The sequence below is a fragment of the Pongo pygmaeus genome, chromosome 8, assembly GCF_028885625.2.
Source record: "Pongo pygmaeus isolate AG05252 chromosome 8, NHGRI_mPonPyg2-v2.0_pri, whole genome shotgun sequence".
NCBI lineage: Eukaryota > Metazoa > Chordata > Mammalia > Primates > Hominidae > Pongo > Pongo pygmaeus.
In genome coordinates this window covers 128285841-128305126 of record NC_072381.2, presented here as the reverse complement: position 1 = coordinate 128305126, position 19286 = coordinate 128285841, and the positions used below count along the sequence as shown (strand labels likewise).

The window sequence follows — 19286 nt, the reverse complement described above, 5'->3', positions numbered from 1 at the left end:
CAGAGGTTTCAGTGAGCCAAGATTGCGCCACTGCATTCCAGCCTGGACAACAGAGTGAGACTCAGTCTCAAAAAAAAAAAAGAAAGAAAAATTAGGATGAGTCTGATAAAAATAACATACAGGTTCTCATGTCACTGAGGTCCGAGTGAGAGTCATAAATGGACAAACATTATATAAGTTAGTTCTCATGTAAAAGAAGTAAATTCACCAAAATATTAAATGAGTGTAAGACATCCTTTTACATAAAAACAAACATGTTCACAAAGATGCGAACAATAAACACTCGGGATTCCAAAAGGGGAAGGATGGGAGACGGGGGAGGGTTGAAAAAGCTACCTATCAGGTCCTGTGTTCACTACTTGGGTGATGGAATCACTAGAAGCCAGTCTCAGTATCATGTAATATACCCGTGGAACAAACCTGCATATGTACCCCCTGAATCTAAAAAACCAAAAAACTTAACAAATATTAGATAAAAAGACAATATTTCTATTTATTTCAGACAAGGTAGTTTCCAGGGTGGATGCATTTATTTTTTGGATGCAAATATATCACTCTTCAACACACACATAACAGTTACAATCTCTGAAAATGAAGTCTGCCAGAGAGAACTGCAATCTCCTTGATTTATGTACCTTAATCCTTCAGTGGGGAGCCTCGGCATTTCACACTTTAAATGTATCAGGAAAGGGTTTCGAAAGAAGAATCTATATCAGCTCAAAAAAATTAAAAAAAAAACCCAACAACAAAACAGACTTCCTTACACTTTCTGGGTTTATTGAGATAAAATGAGATGAATTCTCCCATTTTACATCATACACTAAATCCAAAGTAATAATCCTAACAAGGAATAGACCAGTTCTGATATTCACTTTCTTATCTACTCTTACAATGTGACAGAATGTACAATTAATGGCCCCAATGTGAACTGATTTTACACATGCCAAACATCACATCTAATTTTTTATCTGAAATAAACAATATAAAATTTAAGTTGGTGATCTAAAATAAAGGTTCCAGGTTAAGTACCCAGTTTTCCAAGGTCAGTCCATTAGAAAAAAAAAAAAAAATCAAATACTCTAAGCATTCCTTTTATATCCCTGAAACTATAAGGTCTTCATATAAATTAAAACAGTACTTCAATCAAACATATACTATATAAACTAATGAATTATATTAGAAATCCTTAAACATTTAGAACGTATAACACAGAAGTATATATACACTTATGAGTGAAAAATATTACTAGCAAAAATAATATTGTATCATGTTAACTCTTAGTATACAGTACAAGTGTAGTAATAATGAACACTGAGGTCACTTCAGTAAGTAAGATGATGATCCTTAAAAGAACATTAAATCCTTGCTTTTTATAAATATTTTTGGGTTTTGGCTTTGTAATAAATATGTAATAAATATCTGCAGTACACTGTTTATGTTGAGAGCTCATCTTTCTTCATTTGAAAGTCTTTCTCCAGAGTCATAATGTCTTAGAGGCAGCCCACTGGGCGGGGAGTTGGGATTTTGCAGCAAATCCATTAACAAAGCAATCTTATCATCGATGTGCTCCTGGAGTTTATATTCGCTGATCAATGTAGTCTATAAGTTTCTTTTCTATCAGTTCCATATTTTTAGAAAGAATCTATTCCAAGTAGGAGCAAACAGGCTGCTCTTCCACTCTGGAAATACATTTTAAAAATATATCAATTTTCTGTAATATTTTAACAAAACAACTGAACTATACAACAAGCAGCCAACATATGTTGCTGAAATTTGTCTCTATAAACTGTGCTGTCTTCTTACAGTGTATTTCCAGGTTCTAATATACATCCACAACAGATGACCGCAGTCATGAACACATACTTATTTCTTTAAACATTTACTAAATATACAATTGAAATGGGAATATAAAAGTGAAGATGATTCCTTAAAGACCAAGTCCTTAGAAAGGGTCTTTTTGATATGGAGCTCCAAATCAAAACTGATCTTGCCAAATTTATTTTAAGGTCAACATGTATATTTTCCAAGTACTTCCCCAAGCAACCCTACAATTTAAACAGTTTTGTCTTCTTTCTTTCATACAAACCTTACTAAAGTACTAGAAAGTTCTTTGCTAACCTAATATGAAACTGAGGAAGAATTTAACTGGAATGGGCAAATTAAAGATTTAAAAAAAAAAAGCACATCAGTTTCTTAAACAAAACTCATATTGCAGTCTAGGGCAGTGATTCTTAGAGTATGGTTCATAGAACACTATAGAATCGTTTTAAAGGTTCCAGGAGGACAAAGTGTTTTTATAGTAACAAGGAGGTAATATATGCCTTTTTCACCCTCATTCTCTCATGAACGCACAGTGGTGTTTTCCAGAGGCCAAACAACCTGTTATTGATATAATGATTAATCAAATGTGTGATAATATATTTTTGTGTTTCCTAGAATTTCCTAAGGTACTAGGTTTAGGGTATAAATATTTGCTTTTTAAGAGATCAATTCAGTTTGTTTTGAGTAGTTATATTGTGCTTTTATGCTATATTGGACTATATGTACTATAATGCAGAAGCAGACATGAGCAAGTTAATACAGATTTGTGTAAATTTAATACAATGTCACTCTTCTCACTGATTTTTTGAAAACGAGATTGTTTTTAATAAAAGCTATTGTTTATATGTATATGCAAATAATTACTATTTAAAAATAAATACAAATTTTAATATAGTCTATATAAACAGATATTCTTTGAGTTCTTCATTTTTGAGATTAGAGATCCTGAGATGAAAACATTTGAGAACTACAACTCTAGAAATTGCCAAGCAGGTTAAAAATTATTAAATTAAAAAATTGAAATACAAAATTATAGATTCACAAAAAGTTGCAAAGATACTGTGGAGAGTTATCCAGTACCCTTCACCAATGATCTCAATGGTTACATCTTACATAGCTATGGTACAATATTAAAACTAGGAATTCACACTGGTACAACGTATGCATATAGTTCTACTTCACATGTGTAGATTCATGTAACTACCATTACAATCAAGACAGAGAACCATTCCTTAGCCACAAAGATTATCCCTGTGCTAAACCTTTACCATCATAGTCACCCCTCTTTTCCCTATCATCCTTATTCCACGGCAGCCATGATGTTCTCCATGTCTATAATTTTATTTTGAGAATGTCATATATGTTGGATACTATAGTATGTAATCTTTTGATTTGTTTTCCACTTGTCATAGTTCACTTGAGATTCATCCAAGTTGTTGGATGTATCAATAGTTCACATTTTTTATGAGTGTATTCCATGTTCTTACATTCACACAGAAATCTCATGTATGTAATCGTTCATAGCAGCTTTAATGTAAAGCCCAAAACTGGAAATAACTAAAATGCCCTATATTAGCTGTGTGTTAAAGGGTGATACATCCATAAGTTTCAATTTCTGTGGGATACATGCTAAGGAGTATGATTGCTGGCTTGTATGGTAAGTGTATGTTTAGTTTTTTGAGAAACTGGCACTGTTTTCCAGAGTGGCTGTACATTTTACATTCTCACTAGGAATGTATGAAAGATCTAGTTTCTCTGCATCTTTGCTAGCATTGGGCATTCTCAGATTTTTTTCTTTCATAATGGAGATTGTATTGGTTGTGTTGAGGATCACTACACAGACATTTCAATTTCTGCACATCTCAAATGTACGTACTGAAAATCTAAAAAGCCATGCATCGTGATTCTTTTTTGAAGTTATTTCAGTGACTTTTTAGCTTAAAATTTAGAGACAAAATTTCCTTGAGGATATTAAGTGCCCACATTGTTGAATGTTGTAAGCTGTTACAAAGTCCCACCAATTCACAATTTAATATTATATATATAACATGGTCAGATTTTCAGTCTTCCACAACACATTAACAAAGTTATTAAGAAAACTGGACTACTACATGACCAAAGACGCTACAGAGTACACATTATTCTGACAGGGACAGGCAAGATCAAGGAGTAGTTTTCAGTAAACAATTCTGCTAAAAAACATAGGAATAGAAGTTAAAATGATCAAGACATATTAAATACACAACTGTGATTCAAATTGCCAATTATGCCTTGTATTATAAGATATAACCTACACCCTCATGGAATGTTAAGCTAACACTCAAAAAAGTCAAATCTTCCCATAATTCAATATCCTACTATTTTCTGGTTGTACCAAAAATACGACCAGAAAGTGATTTCTCCTCTTAAAAAGAGCATTTAGGCCGGGCACAGTGGTTCATGCTTGTAATCCCAGCACTTTGGGAGGCTGAGGCGGGGGGATCACTTGAGCTCAGGAGTTCGAGACCAGCCTGGCCAAAATGATGAAACCCCATCTCTACTAAAAACACAAAAATTAGCCGGGCGTGGTGGCAGGTGTCTGTAATCCCAGCTACTCGGGAGGCTGAGGGACAAGAATCCCTTGAACCTGAGAGGCAGAAGTTGCAGGGAGCCGAGATTGCCCCACTGCACTCCAGCCTGGGCCAACACAGTGAGACTCTGTCTCAAAAAAAAAAAAAAAAAGCATTTACACTTTAAAAAGTGGGATGAGGTGGTATTCTCTCCTTTTCAATGTTTCCTAGAGCTACTAAAAAAAGTGTAGTTACAAACTAGTTGATAAAAATATTCCTCTGGATTACACAAGGAGGGAGACAGGGACCAGTGATAAGACATGGTACCTGACATGAATCAGATGTGGCTTCTTTCTTTCCTGCTTCATCAGATGCTAGACTCTTCTCATTTTCGGTCTCTCTGTTTTCTGCAGGTGAATCTTTAAATCTTTAGTTTCTTGTTTATCCACTTTGAATCTGCTTTCCCTTTGCTCCCCTTTTCCCTTTTATTTGCACTTTTTTGTCTGAGGATGATTCTTCCTTGCTGCCTCTTTTGGTTTTGTTTTCACTTTTACAGGAGCAGGTTTATCTGACAACCTCATGGGCCTCCTCTTGGGCTCTTCCTTCACCGCCCCTTCAGCTGGGCTGAGCTTCCTCTGGTGCCTGAGGGCTGAGGTGCACCATGAGCCTTCATGAAGCCGGGCTGCTGGACTGCCTGCATACTGCCACTTGTCCTGCCACCTTAGCTTTTATTTTAACTGTTCAAATAGGTGTGTTGCGATATCTCATCATGGTCTTATTTTGAATTTCCTAATGGATAGTAATGTTGAATATCTTTTCATGTTCATATGCTGTTTGCATATTCTCTTTGGTGAAATATCTCCTGTCTTGCCCATGTTCTAAATGGATTTTTTTTTTTTTTACTGTTGAGTTTTGAGAGTTCTTAATATATCCTAGGTATGAGTCATCTGTCAGATTATTTGGTTTGCAAATAATATATTCTCCCATCTGTAGCTTGTATTTTCATCCTCTTAACTGAGTCAGAGGGCAAAATTTTTTATCTTTAATGAAGTCAAATTTGTTATTTTTTGGATTGTACTTATGGTGTCATGTTTAAGTACTTTTCTGCAATTCTTAGTTGCTAAAGATTTTCTCCAGTTTCCATCCAAAAGATCATTTAAATCTATGACCCATTTTGAGTGAATTTTTGTGTTGGATGTGAAGTTTAGGTGAAAGAATTTGGATATCTAATTGCTTTAGCACCATTTTTGGAAAGTGCTATCGTTTCTGCACCGCCCCCCCCGCCCCTCCTTTTTTTGGTGACAGCTCTCACTCTGTTGCTGAGGCTGAAGGACAGTAGTACGATCTCAGCTCACCACAGCCTCGACTTCCTGGGCTCAAGTGATCCTCCCACCTCAGCTTCCCAAGTAGCTGGGACTACAGGCATGTGCCGCCATGCCTGGCTAATTTTCATATTTTTTTGTAGAGACAGGGCTTTGCCATGTTGCCTAGACTAGTCTTGAACTCCTAGGCTCAAGTGATCTGCCCGCCTCGGCCTCCCAAAGTGCTGGGATTATAGGTGTGAGCCACCACCCCTGGCCAGTTTTGCACTTTTATCAAAAATCAATTGAGCATATTTGTGAGGGTCTATTTCTGGCCCTATATTATGTTCCATTGATTTATATTTCTATCCCCACACAATACTACACAGTATTGGATACTCTACACTGGGAAGAGTGATTCCCAATCATTTAATTCTTTTTTTGAAAGTTGTTTTAGGCTGAGCGTGTAACCCCAATATGTTGGGAGGCCAAGGCAGGCGGATTACTTGAGGCCAGGAATTCAAGACCAGCCTGGCCAACATGGTGAAACCCCATCTCTACAAAAAATGCAAAAAATAGTCAGGTGTTGTGGTGGATGCCTATAGTCCCAGCTACTCAGGAGGCTAAGGCATGGAATTGCTTGAACCCAGGAGGTGGAGGTTGCAGGAAGCCGAGATTGCGCCATTGCACTCCAGTCTGGGTGACAGAGCAAGACTCCATCTCAAAAAAAAAAAAAAAAGAAAAAAGAAAAACAAGTTGTTTTAGCCATTCTACTACTTTTGCCTTCTCATATAATTTTAAAAAGCCTTGTTTTCGTCTACAAAAAGTCTTGGTGGGATTTTGATACAAATTACATTAAGCCTGCATATCAATAGGGAGAACTAACAATTTTACTATGTTGAGTCACCAATCCATAAACTGGGTATGTCCCTCAATTAGACCTTCTATGATTTCTTTCATCAGCATTTTACAATTTTCAGCATATATATCCTGTACATGTTTTGTTAGATTCATACCTAAGTATTTAGTTTTCTTTGGAGCAACTATAAATAGTATAGTGAGTATGTCTCTTTTAAGTTGAAAAGCTTACTTTTATTCTTACAATTTTCTACTAGGAAGCCAACATTTAATTTAATAATTCATTGTTGACAGGTGAGTTATAAAAATAAATTGTTTTTAATTTTGGTTTCCACATGTCATCATTTGTACAGTTAGGCCTCAGTATTTGTGGGAGACTGGTTCCAGGACCTCCCTCCCCAAACCCATCCTTGTGGATACCAAAATCTGCAGATGCTTAAGTCCCTTATATAAAATGGCAATACTTAATAAAAGTAAACTCTACATAAACACTTGTTATACTGTATTACTTAGACAATAAGGACAGGAAAAAAGTCTACATGTTCAGCACAGACACAATTATTTTTTCTCCATTTCTGATCCACAGTGGGTTTAATCCATGATGCAAAAGCCATGGATATGGAGGGCCAACTGAATATAGATAAGCAACTGATTTTGAGCTTTCATCCTGTGACTTTTGCTGAACTCATTTATCAGTTCTAAACCTTTTTTAAAAAAATATTCCTTGGGATGTTCTATATAGACCATCTTGTCATCTGTAAATAAGGACAGTTTTCTTTCATTACAATCCGTATTTAATTTTTGTTGTCTTACTGCAGTGGCTATAACTTCCAGTACTATGTTGAGTAAGAGTGGTGATGGCCGGGTGTGGTGGCTCATGCCTGTAATTCCAGCCCTTTGGGAGGCCAAGGCGGGTGGATCACGAGGTCAGCAGATCGAGACCATCCTGCCTAACATGGTGAAACCCCGTCTCTACTAAAAATACAGAAAAATTAGCCGGGCATGGTGGCGGGGACCTGTAGTCCCAGCTATTCAGGAGACTGAGGCAGGAAAATGGCATGAACCCAGGAGGCGGAGCTTGCAGTGAGCCGAGATCGTGCCACTGCACTCCAGCCTGGGCGACAGAGCGAGACTCTGTCTCAAAAAAAAAAAAAAAAAAAAAAAAACCCAGTGGTGGGAAAGGACATCCTTGCCTTGTTTTTCACTTAGGAGGGACGCATTCAGTCTTTCACCATTAAGTATTATGTTAGCTATAGGTTTCTTGTATATATCCTTTATGAAGTTGAGGCAGCTCCTCTCAATTTCTAGTTTTCTGAGTTTCTTTCATCATAGTTTGGTTTTAGAATTTTAAAAGTACTTTTCTGTGTTAATTTATATAGTCATATGAATTTTCTTCTAGTCCGCTGAAATGGTAGATTACATTAACTTTCGAAATGGATGAAATGGAGTGTTTTACAAATGTCAACTAGATCCTGATGACTGATAGTGTGCTATTCAGTTCTATATCTTTCCTATAATTTTGTCTAATAGTTCTATCAATAACTGAGCGTGGGGTGTTAGGTATTCAACTATAATTATGGTTATGTCCATTGATCCTTTTGTATCTATCAGTTTTTTGCTTCATGTAGTTTGAACCTCTGTTTAGTGCATACCCACTTAGGATCACTATGTCATTGTCTTTTTATTATTATGTAATGTCCCTCTTTTTATCTAGTGAATTTCTTTGCTCTGAAGCCTGCTTCACCTGATACTAATATACGACTTCTGCTTTTTTAAAAATTAATGTTTTCATGGCATGTCTTCCTACTTTTGACCTACCTATGTCATTATATTTGAAAAGTGTGTTTTGTCAACTGCATATAGTTGGGTTGTGTTTTATAATCCATTCTATACATCTCTTTTAATTGGTGAATCTAGCCATTTATATTTATAGTAATTATTAAAATATAATTATCTTAGATACTTCCTCTACATATATTAAGTACCACATCATATGGTGTTATAATTTTTACTTCAACCACCAAATATGATTTAAGAGACTTATGAGAAGGATAGCCTGTCATATTTACCTCTATTTTTATCCATTCCATTGATCTTTCTTCCTTTCTGAAGTTCTAAGCATTCTTCTGTCATTATTTCCTTGGATAACTTGCTTTATCCATTCTTTAAGGGTAGGCTTGCCAGTGCAAAATAATCTGTTTTCATTTATTTGAGACTGTCTTTACTTGCTGTTTGTTCCTAATGGATATTTTTGCTGGATATACAATTTGTGACTCACGGTTCTTTTACAGCACTTGAAAAATGTGCCTCTTCTTATTGGCCGCCATAATTTCAGATGAGAAATCAGCTGTCAACAAACTTGGTATTTCTCTATGAGAATATGTTGTTTCTCTCCAGCTTTCTTTCAGAATTTATTTTTTATTTTTTCGTTTTCAAAAAATTATGATATGACTTGGCATAGACTTATTTGAATTTATCCTGTGTAGGACTTATTCAGCTTCTTGAATCTGTGAGTTCACGCCTTTCCCCAGTTCAGCTTTGGGGAAATTTCAACCATTATTTCTTCAGATATTTTTTCAGCTCCAAACTCTCCCTTCCTCTCCTTATACCACCCCAGCTAGAAAATTAAAGTATCTGATTTTGCGGGGCAGTGGTTACATCACCCTGGTTGAACTGAAGTACTGCTTGTTTCAGCTGAGCAGGGGCTGGAAATTTAGCTTCTACTCGGCTCTGTTGATCACCCAGTAGCAGAATTGGAATGCTGCCCACTCCTTCTGACTGAGAGATGGAAGAACAGCTCACCATTTAGCTAGCTGACACCACCCCAGTAGAGAAACCAGAGTACAACTGCCTCAATCAACAGGGCAGGCAGGATGGCAGTATTTCCATTGGTGTTTGAGTGGAGTAGGACAAGTATTATTGAAAGGTTTTGTTTTGTTAGGACTCCCTTTTCCTGATCCTTTGGTTAGAAGGAATAGGCTTTTCTTGAAGCTCTTAATTTTTGTCCCCATTGGTTGTCCCAGGTTGCAGACTTCTTTGGCACCCCATCCAAGATCTATGGAAGACAAAAAAACTCAACATTGCATTGCTCCTCAAATCCCACAGTCCCTAAGCAGTCTGACTTCTTTCTACCCTTCACAGTCCTTGTATGTTTCTTCGTTGTGTTATGTCCAAGGATTTTTATTTGTAAAATGAGGATCTGAGAGGAATGGCAATGTTCTATCTCAGCTGGACCCAGAAGTGTCCCAAGCAGTTTTTGAATCCCTGTATACTGTATAGTCTTTTGATTTTTTTTTGCCACTACAGATAACAACTAGTTATCACTGATACAGACTATCAACAATTGAAGACTATGCATCTCATATAACAAGTAATTATCATTGATGCAGACCACCAATTATTGAACACTAATGTTATCTTTCTATATCCTAAGAACCACCTTTATTTAAATAAATTAAATTCCTAAAAATTTTAACACTGTTGGAAACATTAAACAAATCTCAACCAATACAAATATCTAACTTCACACATTGAAAAAAAAATCAAAAGATTTAACCAGTAAGGCAAAATAGTTAAGCCAGGTCTCTGACTGAGTCCTGAATTCTAGCCTAGTGCAGTATTTCAGCACGCTGTATCTATGTAAAGAATGGGGAACATACTAAATACTCAGCCATTCCTCAATCAAATCAGGACTGTCACAAACTTGGAATTATGAGACCAGGGTTATAAGGGCCTATATGCTATAAATAATTACAATGTTAATACATTTTTTGATGACTTCAAAATTAGCCTAGGTCAAATGTGATTTACAAAGGAAATCTGTTACGATGGCTCATTTGGTACAATCAGGAAAAAAAAATACATATTATGGTTCCCACAGCTGCTCTCCATTCATACAGATCACTTTCAACTTCAACCATTAGCTATGCTTGTAACTCACAAAATGCCTGACAAGTGTGCAACACCTCCAGTTACAGGCAGAGGCACTTCTTTCAAAACAATCTATTCTCTGTAGAATAGTTATTCTCTACAGGTATATTAATAGTAAGCTGTAAAAAAAAAAAAAGCTGCTATAATTTTCTATTGAAACAGATTTTAGGCAGTACTCATTGAGACAAATCTGCTTCTCTTTCTCTTCATCTAATTCTCCCACCTACCAAATCAAAACTACATCCTTGTTAAAACAATACTTACCCAACACCAAGAATGCCTTCATCAGGCTTGGTGATGTTTTCCTGTCACTCGGCCCTATGTCCCACAAGGAGATAGTTAACTTGACTACATAAATTCTGGAGAAAAGGCAGCAACTCAGAGTTAGGTGTATTTGAGTTGTCATTTGCTTTCTTTGGTAAGAAAGGGGATGTTGCATTTTTAAGATCATTTTCAAGAAGGGAATGGTTTTGTGGCACAATTTTACACTCATCAAGCTTTGTAGAATTCTCTCCACTAGATGCCTGTGTACTTTTATCAATGTACGCTTGTAAGTTTTCAGTTACGTTTCCAGATGTCAATCCAGTTCTAAAAGGGAAAGGTGTGGAGGATGACTTATCTAAGGCTCCCAAGGCAGATGAGCATTGTAGTCCAATCATATGCTTGTATCCAGTATTGCCCAACACCAACTGAAGCTGCTCTTCAATAGGAATACAATTCTAAACAAGATAAGTAAATGTTAATATTAGTAATCTTGACAGCTACCTTTTAGAGTAACAGCTAACTTTTGGAATATGAGTCAGACACTGTGCACTATTTCATCTAATCCATAAAACATCCTTATGAAGTAGGGTAATATTACTATCACTTTAATTAAATTAAATTGAGGAGACCACGGCTAAAGGTGGCCTGGCCAAAGTAACACAGCCAGTAAGTGGCAGAACTGCAACATGAACTCAGGCCACTTAACCCCACAGTTGGGGCTTTTAATCATTTAACTGTAGTTTTTTCTAAAAATATATTAAAATAAATATAGAATGGTTAGTAAAATGGCACTGGCATATTTTAATGTTTCCACTACAAAGACTTCTTTAATTTGCAGTAATAAAATGCAGTACTCTCAACTGAGTCACAAGAATTGACAAGTTTCTGCTTAGCAGTGCTAATCATAATACCAAAAAATTTGAGGAGCCTAAATACTCACTAGCAGTGATTAAATAAGTACAAAATACTCATAAAGTGACATATATATAGTTATTAAAAATGACATAGGGATATACTTCTTGCTTAGAATGTGGCCCATCTCATGTTAGAGGAAAATGACTATAGAGCAGCATAAAGGAACATGAAAAATATTTATGCAGAATTGTGTCAATATACATGAATATGTAAAGAACTATATATATGTGTATACATAGTTTCATATATTGCATACACATAATTTCATATAAGTGACATTTCTGAAAAGTCAAGTGTTTTATCTCTGAATATCTTATGGGATTTATGCAATTAGTTTTATTTATAAAAAATTCATATATCATTTTGAAAAAACAAGAAAAAGTTATTTTTATTTGGAAGGCAAAAAAGTAAACAGTATAAATCATAATGGAATATATTTTGAGAAAATGGGGTGCACCATTCTTTCATTCAGATAACATTAAATGACAACAGTATACTACACACTTTGATATGGAATTCCTACTCAATATTCTAAATTGTGAAGCAAAAACAAAGCCAGCAATCTAAACTTCAAACACAAGGAAATAAGAACCTTTATATTTATCAAGATATCACATAGATGACCATTTCAGACTTACATGACTCAGAGTACCAAACTTTAGTAAAACTTTCAAGAAAGCAAGTAATCTCAATTCAGAAGTAAAGCTGAGGGGCTGAGACTTCCAACACAGGTCCCCAGGTGCTTCCTTTCTCCAGGACAGACCCTGCCTAGACAATGTGTATGGTTACACCATTACACAGGAGTTGTTTTAGTCATGAAACATCCCCATTTTATGCTCAGATAGTTATAAAGCTTATGTGACATTTTCTAGGGAGACAATATATAGATGTCTGGTTTGTTAACTCCATAAATAAGAACTTTCTTACTAGGAAGTAAGTCTTTTATTAGCACGTTTAAAGGAAGAATTAACATTCTTTCTTCTCCAGGGTGTTCCCCAAATGTCTCCAGATGTAATGATTTAGAGTGTGTGCTGGGGGGGACAGGGGGTGGGAGTTGGTTACAACACAATCTACTGACTGGAAGGAACATGCTTCTATATGCATAGAAAACTCTAGACAGATAGAGTTTATATTCATAATACACTATGCATAAGACTCATCTGGAGATGCTTGTTTAAAATACTGATTCCTGGATCCCACTCCCTAGGATTCAGGGCACTGGTGACGGCCAAGAATCTGCATTTTATAAACATTTCAAGGGATTCTTGAAGTTCCTTATCTCTTTCTTGAAATAAACCCATGTGACCCTGGGTACCTCCACATTCCAAAAACCCATTTACTACCAAATCCCTGAAAATCTGATTTCCACCTCATCACTATTCAAACTGACCCCCCGAAGATCTCCAAGGAGTCCTTAATTGATAATCCAAAGGGCACATTTATCGTACATATATTCCATACCATAAACAAGAAAGACCAGGTGTCTATTGCATAAAGCTTATTTTAATGAGATAAACAGATCAATACATAAACAACAGTAAAAATAGTCAAGAGGGCTCTGAAGAAAACGTGATATAGATTTGGAGGGAAAGCCTACTTAAAACTGGGTGGTTAGGGAAGATCTCATTGAGGCTGTAACATTTAAGCCAAAATCTGATAGGACAAAGTCAGTTATGCCAAGATTTAGGGAAAGAAAACAATTATAAGTGTAAAGGTCCTGAGGTAGAAACACACTTGGATATTTATAGAATGCATACATCAGAATGTCTGGAGCAAGTTGCCCAAGGAAACATGGCAGGAGATGAGGCTGAGGAGGCAAGCAGGGCCTACACCTTAGAGATCAGGGTCAGGAATCAAGATTAATTCTAAGTGTGATGGGAAGCAGTGAGAAAGTCTTACACAGGATGAGAACTTTGAGGCCATTCTGAGTGCACTGTGGAGAATGGATTTTAGCAGAGCTGGAGGACCAGTTAGGAACCTCCTGAGGTATCCAGGTGAGATCACGGTGTGGGAGGAAGAAAAGTACACATTTCCATCTTTTTTGGAACTCTTCCTTCTGTCGTTTCCATAATCTTCAGCTCTCCTTGTTCTCTTAACTCAGCCCACATGGTAATAGTGGTACTACATTAATATCTGTAGGCCACACATCTACAAGGAGTTCTTTACTTGCATTATTTATTTTAAATTTTTACATCAATCCTGTGATTGTTACAGTGTTACCACTTAGATTTAGATTTTCTACATGAAGAATTTGTGTTAAAAACAAAAAAATGAATCAACTTGCCCAAAGGATGCAGAACTAAGAGGAGACAGGACAAGAGCTTGAGGTAATTTTACCTGACATCAAATCCTTTCTCTTGCTACTCTATCATTCTACTACCTTCTACATTTTGGGTTCCTTTTTCATCTCCCTGTATCTGTACAAACGCAGCTATTCTCCAAGGATCTTTCTTCCTTGCTTCAGTCCCTCTCTTCACCACACTTCGTCAGCTACTGTGGGTACACCTCTAAACTTCCCTTCCAGCCACTTAAGGTTCATTCCATTTCTCCTAATCCTCTGTTTTCAGATGTTTGCAACATCCTCCCAGGGAATGTTTTATTCACAGCTAAAACTCAATATTCCCAAAGCTAAACTTTTCTTCCCCCCAAGCATCCTCCTTCCTTGGGTTGAATTTAGATTATTTGTATTGTCATCCTTAAAGCCTCAATTTCACATTTGATTCTATTTTTCTCCCACAACACCAATATTAAGTTAGTTGTAAAGTCCCAACAGCTCCATTGTTTTAGCATTTCACCATCCAGCATCATGTTACTATGTTCAATCTTAGACCCTCATTCTCGCTTATCTGGATGACGGGAATAACATGTAGCTGGTCTTCTCCTTGTAGTCTCACTTTCTTTTGATTTACCTTACACATGACAGTGGAAATACTTACAAATTTAAAGTAGCACTCAGACAGGGTGTGGTAGCTCATGCCTGTAATCCCAGCACTTTGGGAGGCCAATGCGGGTGGATCACTTGAAGTAAGGAGTTTGAGACCAGCCTGGCCAACGTGGTGAAACCCCGTCTCTACTAAAAATACAAAAAAAAAAAAAAAATTAGCCAGGTGTGGTGGCAGGCACCTGTAATCCCAACTACTAGGGAGGCTGAGGTGGGAGAATCGCTTGAACTTGGGAGGCAGAGGTTTCAGTGAGCCGTGGTCGCACCACTGCACTCCAGCCTGAGCAACAGAGCGAGATTCCATCTCAAAAAATAAGTGAAGTAGCATTCAAAGCTCTCACTATGACCTAGCTGAAATCTACTTTAAACTTCCCCTATTACCCTTCTGCTTCAGAGAAATGAACTACTACTCATTTCTCAGCTACATCCAATTCTTTTAGCATTGAAGATTTTATTCACCCTATTTTTTGTCTGAGTTGGCCTTCTTCCAAATTTACTTGCCTAATCCTGTCCTTTAAAGGCCCAGATAAAAATACCACTTCCTTTAGTGAGCCTTTCCTAATCTTCTTCATCCCTCCCCATTTATATGTCCTAGAATGTAAATCCTTAAAGACAAATTATAAACTGATATCTTTGCATCATGAAATGTACTCAAACTAGTGCCTTGTTCACTAAGAAGGTGCTTAATAAATACTTGCTGAATGAATGTGTGAATGAATTCATGAAAAAGTGTGAAGATTTGTAGTCAAAATATTTTGTAGGAGGGCAAGTCTATGAAATGTTATTTTTTACACAAGTAAATAAGGATAACAGTTAAATCAATTACAAAATTTCAAAGAAAAAATTTACATCACTACATGTACTTATAAAAAGCCGTTACTTTTAATTTTTAATGGCATCTGGAAAGTCATCCATTTCTACTTACACACTGCTGAAACCTAACCATATTAATCAATTGCTGAGCTCCAGAAGATAACTTTGACCCCATGGACTCCATTATGGTTTGGATCCTGTCTAGGTCTATTCTTGATTTTAGAGCAGGAGAGCTTGTTGAATAATTTGCTGAAACTGCTCTCATGTGTATCACAACTTTACTGATGAACACACACTGCCTTTCACCAAAGGAGCACAACTATTACAATACAAAGTTCAGGAAAATAAATAATAATATTAAACAATATTCACTATTTAAGGTCACTTCTTTGTATTATCAGCAAGAGTAAAGTATTCAGGAAAACAAATATAAACTTTAAATATATTTTCAAGTTTTCCCTAATACAGTAATGGTCAGAGGTTTCAATTTATTATGAAACTCAGAAGAACAATTTATATAAGACAATGTCATTTTCAAACTAAAAAAATATACTAAATATACGAAAGAAGGTAAAATTAAAGTTTCATTTATTTAAGCAACTCAGAATAGACTATGCTAATCTGAGACTTTAACACACAGCAGCTTACTATAATATTCTTTAATACAAAATAAGGGTGTTCAGAAGCCCATCCAAAGTGTTTACTGAATTACTAAATATAAATGAGCCATTTAGAATTATAAGGCAGGGTCAAGATGGTCTCATGTAACCCACTGGTTTACACATTTAAAAAGATGAAGTTAGAGGTAATTTTCTAACTTGTCAAAGGATTACCCAATTAGTAAAAGTCAGGCTTAGAACCTAGCTCTCCTGGCTGTTATAACAGTGCCCTCTCCAATGCTTTATGCTGCCTCTCTTCATTCATGTTTATGAACCAAAAGACATTTCATGTGTGGCACCAAAAACAGTATCAAAGTGGAAAGGAAACAGGATTTAGAATGAGATAAACCAGAGTTCAATTATGAGTCTGCTCTGTATAGCCTGTATGATCCTGGACAAATGCCAAAACACAGATCAGAATTAACATGAGGGAGGATAATATCAATGATTTCACATGGTGGTTGTGATTATGTGCTAAAATTTCCAATGAGTAAGTATTTGAAAATATTCATCAGTAACTATTTTTTTTAACTTTCATATTCTGCTGCCTCAGAATAAGCTTTAGTAGGCTTGGGATTTTCCTAAATGAAATGACCCTTTGCACTCACATATACTTCCCTAGAATAGTTACAAAAAATACTCATCTTCAGAGAGACACACAGAACCATATGTAACCCAAAGACACAGGTCAATTCAGACTCATGGCACCAAAGACATGACCATCCTTCACAATTAAGAAAACAGTGTTAAATTTAAACACTCACCTCTCATCCTCTCTCTTATCCCCTTTCTGCTTCTTAATTCTTGTAGCCTTTCTCACCACCAAACAAAACACAATTTTATTCAGAGTGTGCTCATTACCTGTCTCATCCCATTTGAATATAAGCAACACAAGGGTAGTTGCTCCGTTTTATTACTGCTGCTTCCTAAATGCCTACTACAGTCTGTATCTGGTATCAGTAGGCACTCAAATATTTGTTGAATAAATCACTTTATTTAAATGACTTTGGAAGCTATTAATATATACTACCTAAAACAATGTCTTGGAACAATCTGATCTGTAAGTTTGTTACTTGCCTGCTATAAAAATCATTAACTTTTTCATTATTCTTTTCATTTTTTTTTTCTTTTTTGAGACAGGGTCTCCTTATGCCACCCAGGCTGGTCTCAAACTCCTGGGCTCGAGGGATCACCCTGCCTCGGCCTCCCAAAGTGCTAGGATTACAGGCGTGAGCCACCATGCCCAGCCAACTTTTTCCTTAAAGTAAGTCTCACAACCCTGTATAATGTGGAGACAAAAAGAATACAATGCTTTATTTTCTTTAGTCCTCTAATTTACCCATGAGGTAGGTCCAAAGAAATGTAGAGATTTTCCCAAGGTCACTCAGGCAGTAACTAACAAAACTGCATTAATACTTTGGGCTATTTGTAGCTCAGTACTCTTAGACTCTGATGACATCACTAAAGTTCACCTCAACAAGATTTTTCATATTCAAGGTACCAGTCCAAATAGCTTTTAGCTGCTTTTCTCTGCAACTTCTCTAATTCTTGTCTTTTTAAATATAATGGAGACAAAACGTGGTTTTCTTGGCACCACAGTTTCATATATAGATAAACAGGGACTAAGTTGGACTAACTGTATGAACAAACCAACAGTGCGTAAGTATATTATACATACATTTGCAATTGTCAAATTACTTAAAATTTAGTGATGACCTACCTTTATTTTACAGGCATGAGTTGAGGATGCCAATATTAAGTAATTTTTGTAGAAAATAATTTCGTGTTTACTGAAAATAAAATAGGATAAAAATTATTTTTTCACTTATATAAATTATCATTTTAAACAGCTGCAGTAAAAAATAAATTGTTTCCAGGCCATTACTTAAATCCTGAGATTCAGTTTGCCTGGTAGGGGACAAACAGTTGAGATCCCTTCTCAAGTGACCTGGTTAATAACCCTGTGTCGTGTATTTATTATTTCTAATATGCACAATATATAAAATAGTTGACGTTTTGATTTATATTAAGGCGAGATTAGTGTAGAATGTTCCTATAAGGGACTAGAGAAAAGATCAAACTGTAACACATTGAATATGGACTAAATAGGCTGGTGTGGCACCACCTTGGGCTTGTAGGTTCCTTACAAAATATGTGATCAAAGTTCCAGACTGACTGTCAAATTAATTTCTGGAAAACAGACCATTGTGAGTTTATGGAGAGAGTCAAGAAGCAGCAATAAGGACTGCACTCTTGCCTGGACACTTTAACTAGTATGACCCTCTCCAGGCTCACCTCCCCTTTATTAGCTGTAAATTTCTGCATTCCTAAAAATGAGGAAGCTGAACTAGATTGCCTAGAAGATGCTTTAATGGTCTAACCTTCTATGCCATAGTAGGTTTTTATCTTCTCTTCCCTAATGTAAACATCAATGTCAGAGAGTCAATCAATATTGCAAATGGTGAACAGAATAAAAACACCAATTCAGAAGAACACTTTCCCGTGTACAAGTCACACACCTGTCATCCAGGACAGTACAAACATTCTTGCCCCTACTGGTTCCACAGTACTCCTCATATTTCTTGCTGAACTTAAAACGCCAATAGAAGCGATTTCTTCACCTCCATCAGGGCCACACCTCAGGTAAAGGAAGCAGGGGTTTTCATCTTGGTTGTTCAATCTTCTCTTCTAAATCACCAGATTCTGTTCTTCACCTCCATCAGGGCCACACCTCAGGTAAAGGAAGCAGGGGTTTTCATCTTGGTTGTTCAGTCTTCTCTTCTGAATCACCAGATTCTGGCTGAGAAGAAAACAGGTGAAAACATCACACAGTATAGTTTCTGAACATGGCTCAAAACCCACTTGTTAGGACATGAGGTTTATTTTAACAAATGCTCAACACAGAATTCCTAAGGAAATGGAGGCATCACACATCAGGGCTTCCCCCTCTATTTTTTCCTCAATCATCAACGTTCTACTCAGTCCCCTGCAATTGATTCTCGGATAAATTACTGGACACCTACTGTGTGCACAGGAGTAGGAGCAGAACACAATAAAAGACAAAGCGTATCTTTTCCGAAATTAAGTCGACGGCGGTCGTCTATAGCTGGACTTTTTACACAGCCTGTTTTGGTGGAGAGGAGGTGGCTTGTTTGAGGGTAGATGGGCGGACTGACTTTGACAGCAGCCCTGACGACCTGTCACGCCTGACGGGGACGTTTATGAAATTCCGAGT

General features: G+C 36.5%; 1 protein-coding gene and 1 pseudogene across 1 annotated transcript; both read right to left on the bottom strand.

Annotated features, from left to right (window-relative positions):
* Positions 1-758: 758 nt before the first annotated feature.
* On the bottom strand, positions 759-18899 carry LOC129045092 (putative uncharacterized protein C10orf88-like). The gene is given in 7 exon segments (XM_054503341.1): positions 759-1679; positions 8599-11178; positions 15505-15711; positions 17772-17841; positions 18571-18628; positions 18631-18739; positions 18882-18899. Coding segments are annotated over 6 exon segments (873 nt in total). The 3' UTR covers positions 759-1679; positions 8599-10767.
* LOC129045093 (non-histone chromosomal protein HMG-14-like) lies at positions 4607-5098 on the bottom strand (annotated as a pseudogene).
* Positions 18900-19286: the final 387 nt, after the last annotated feature.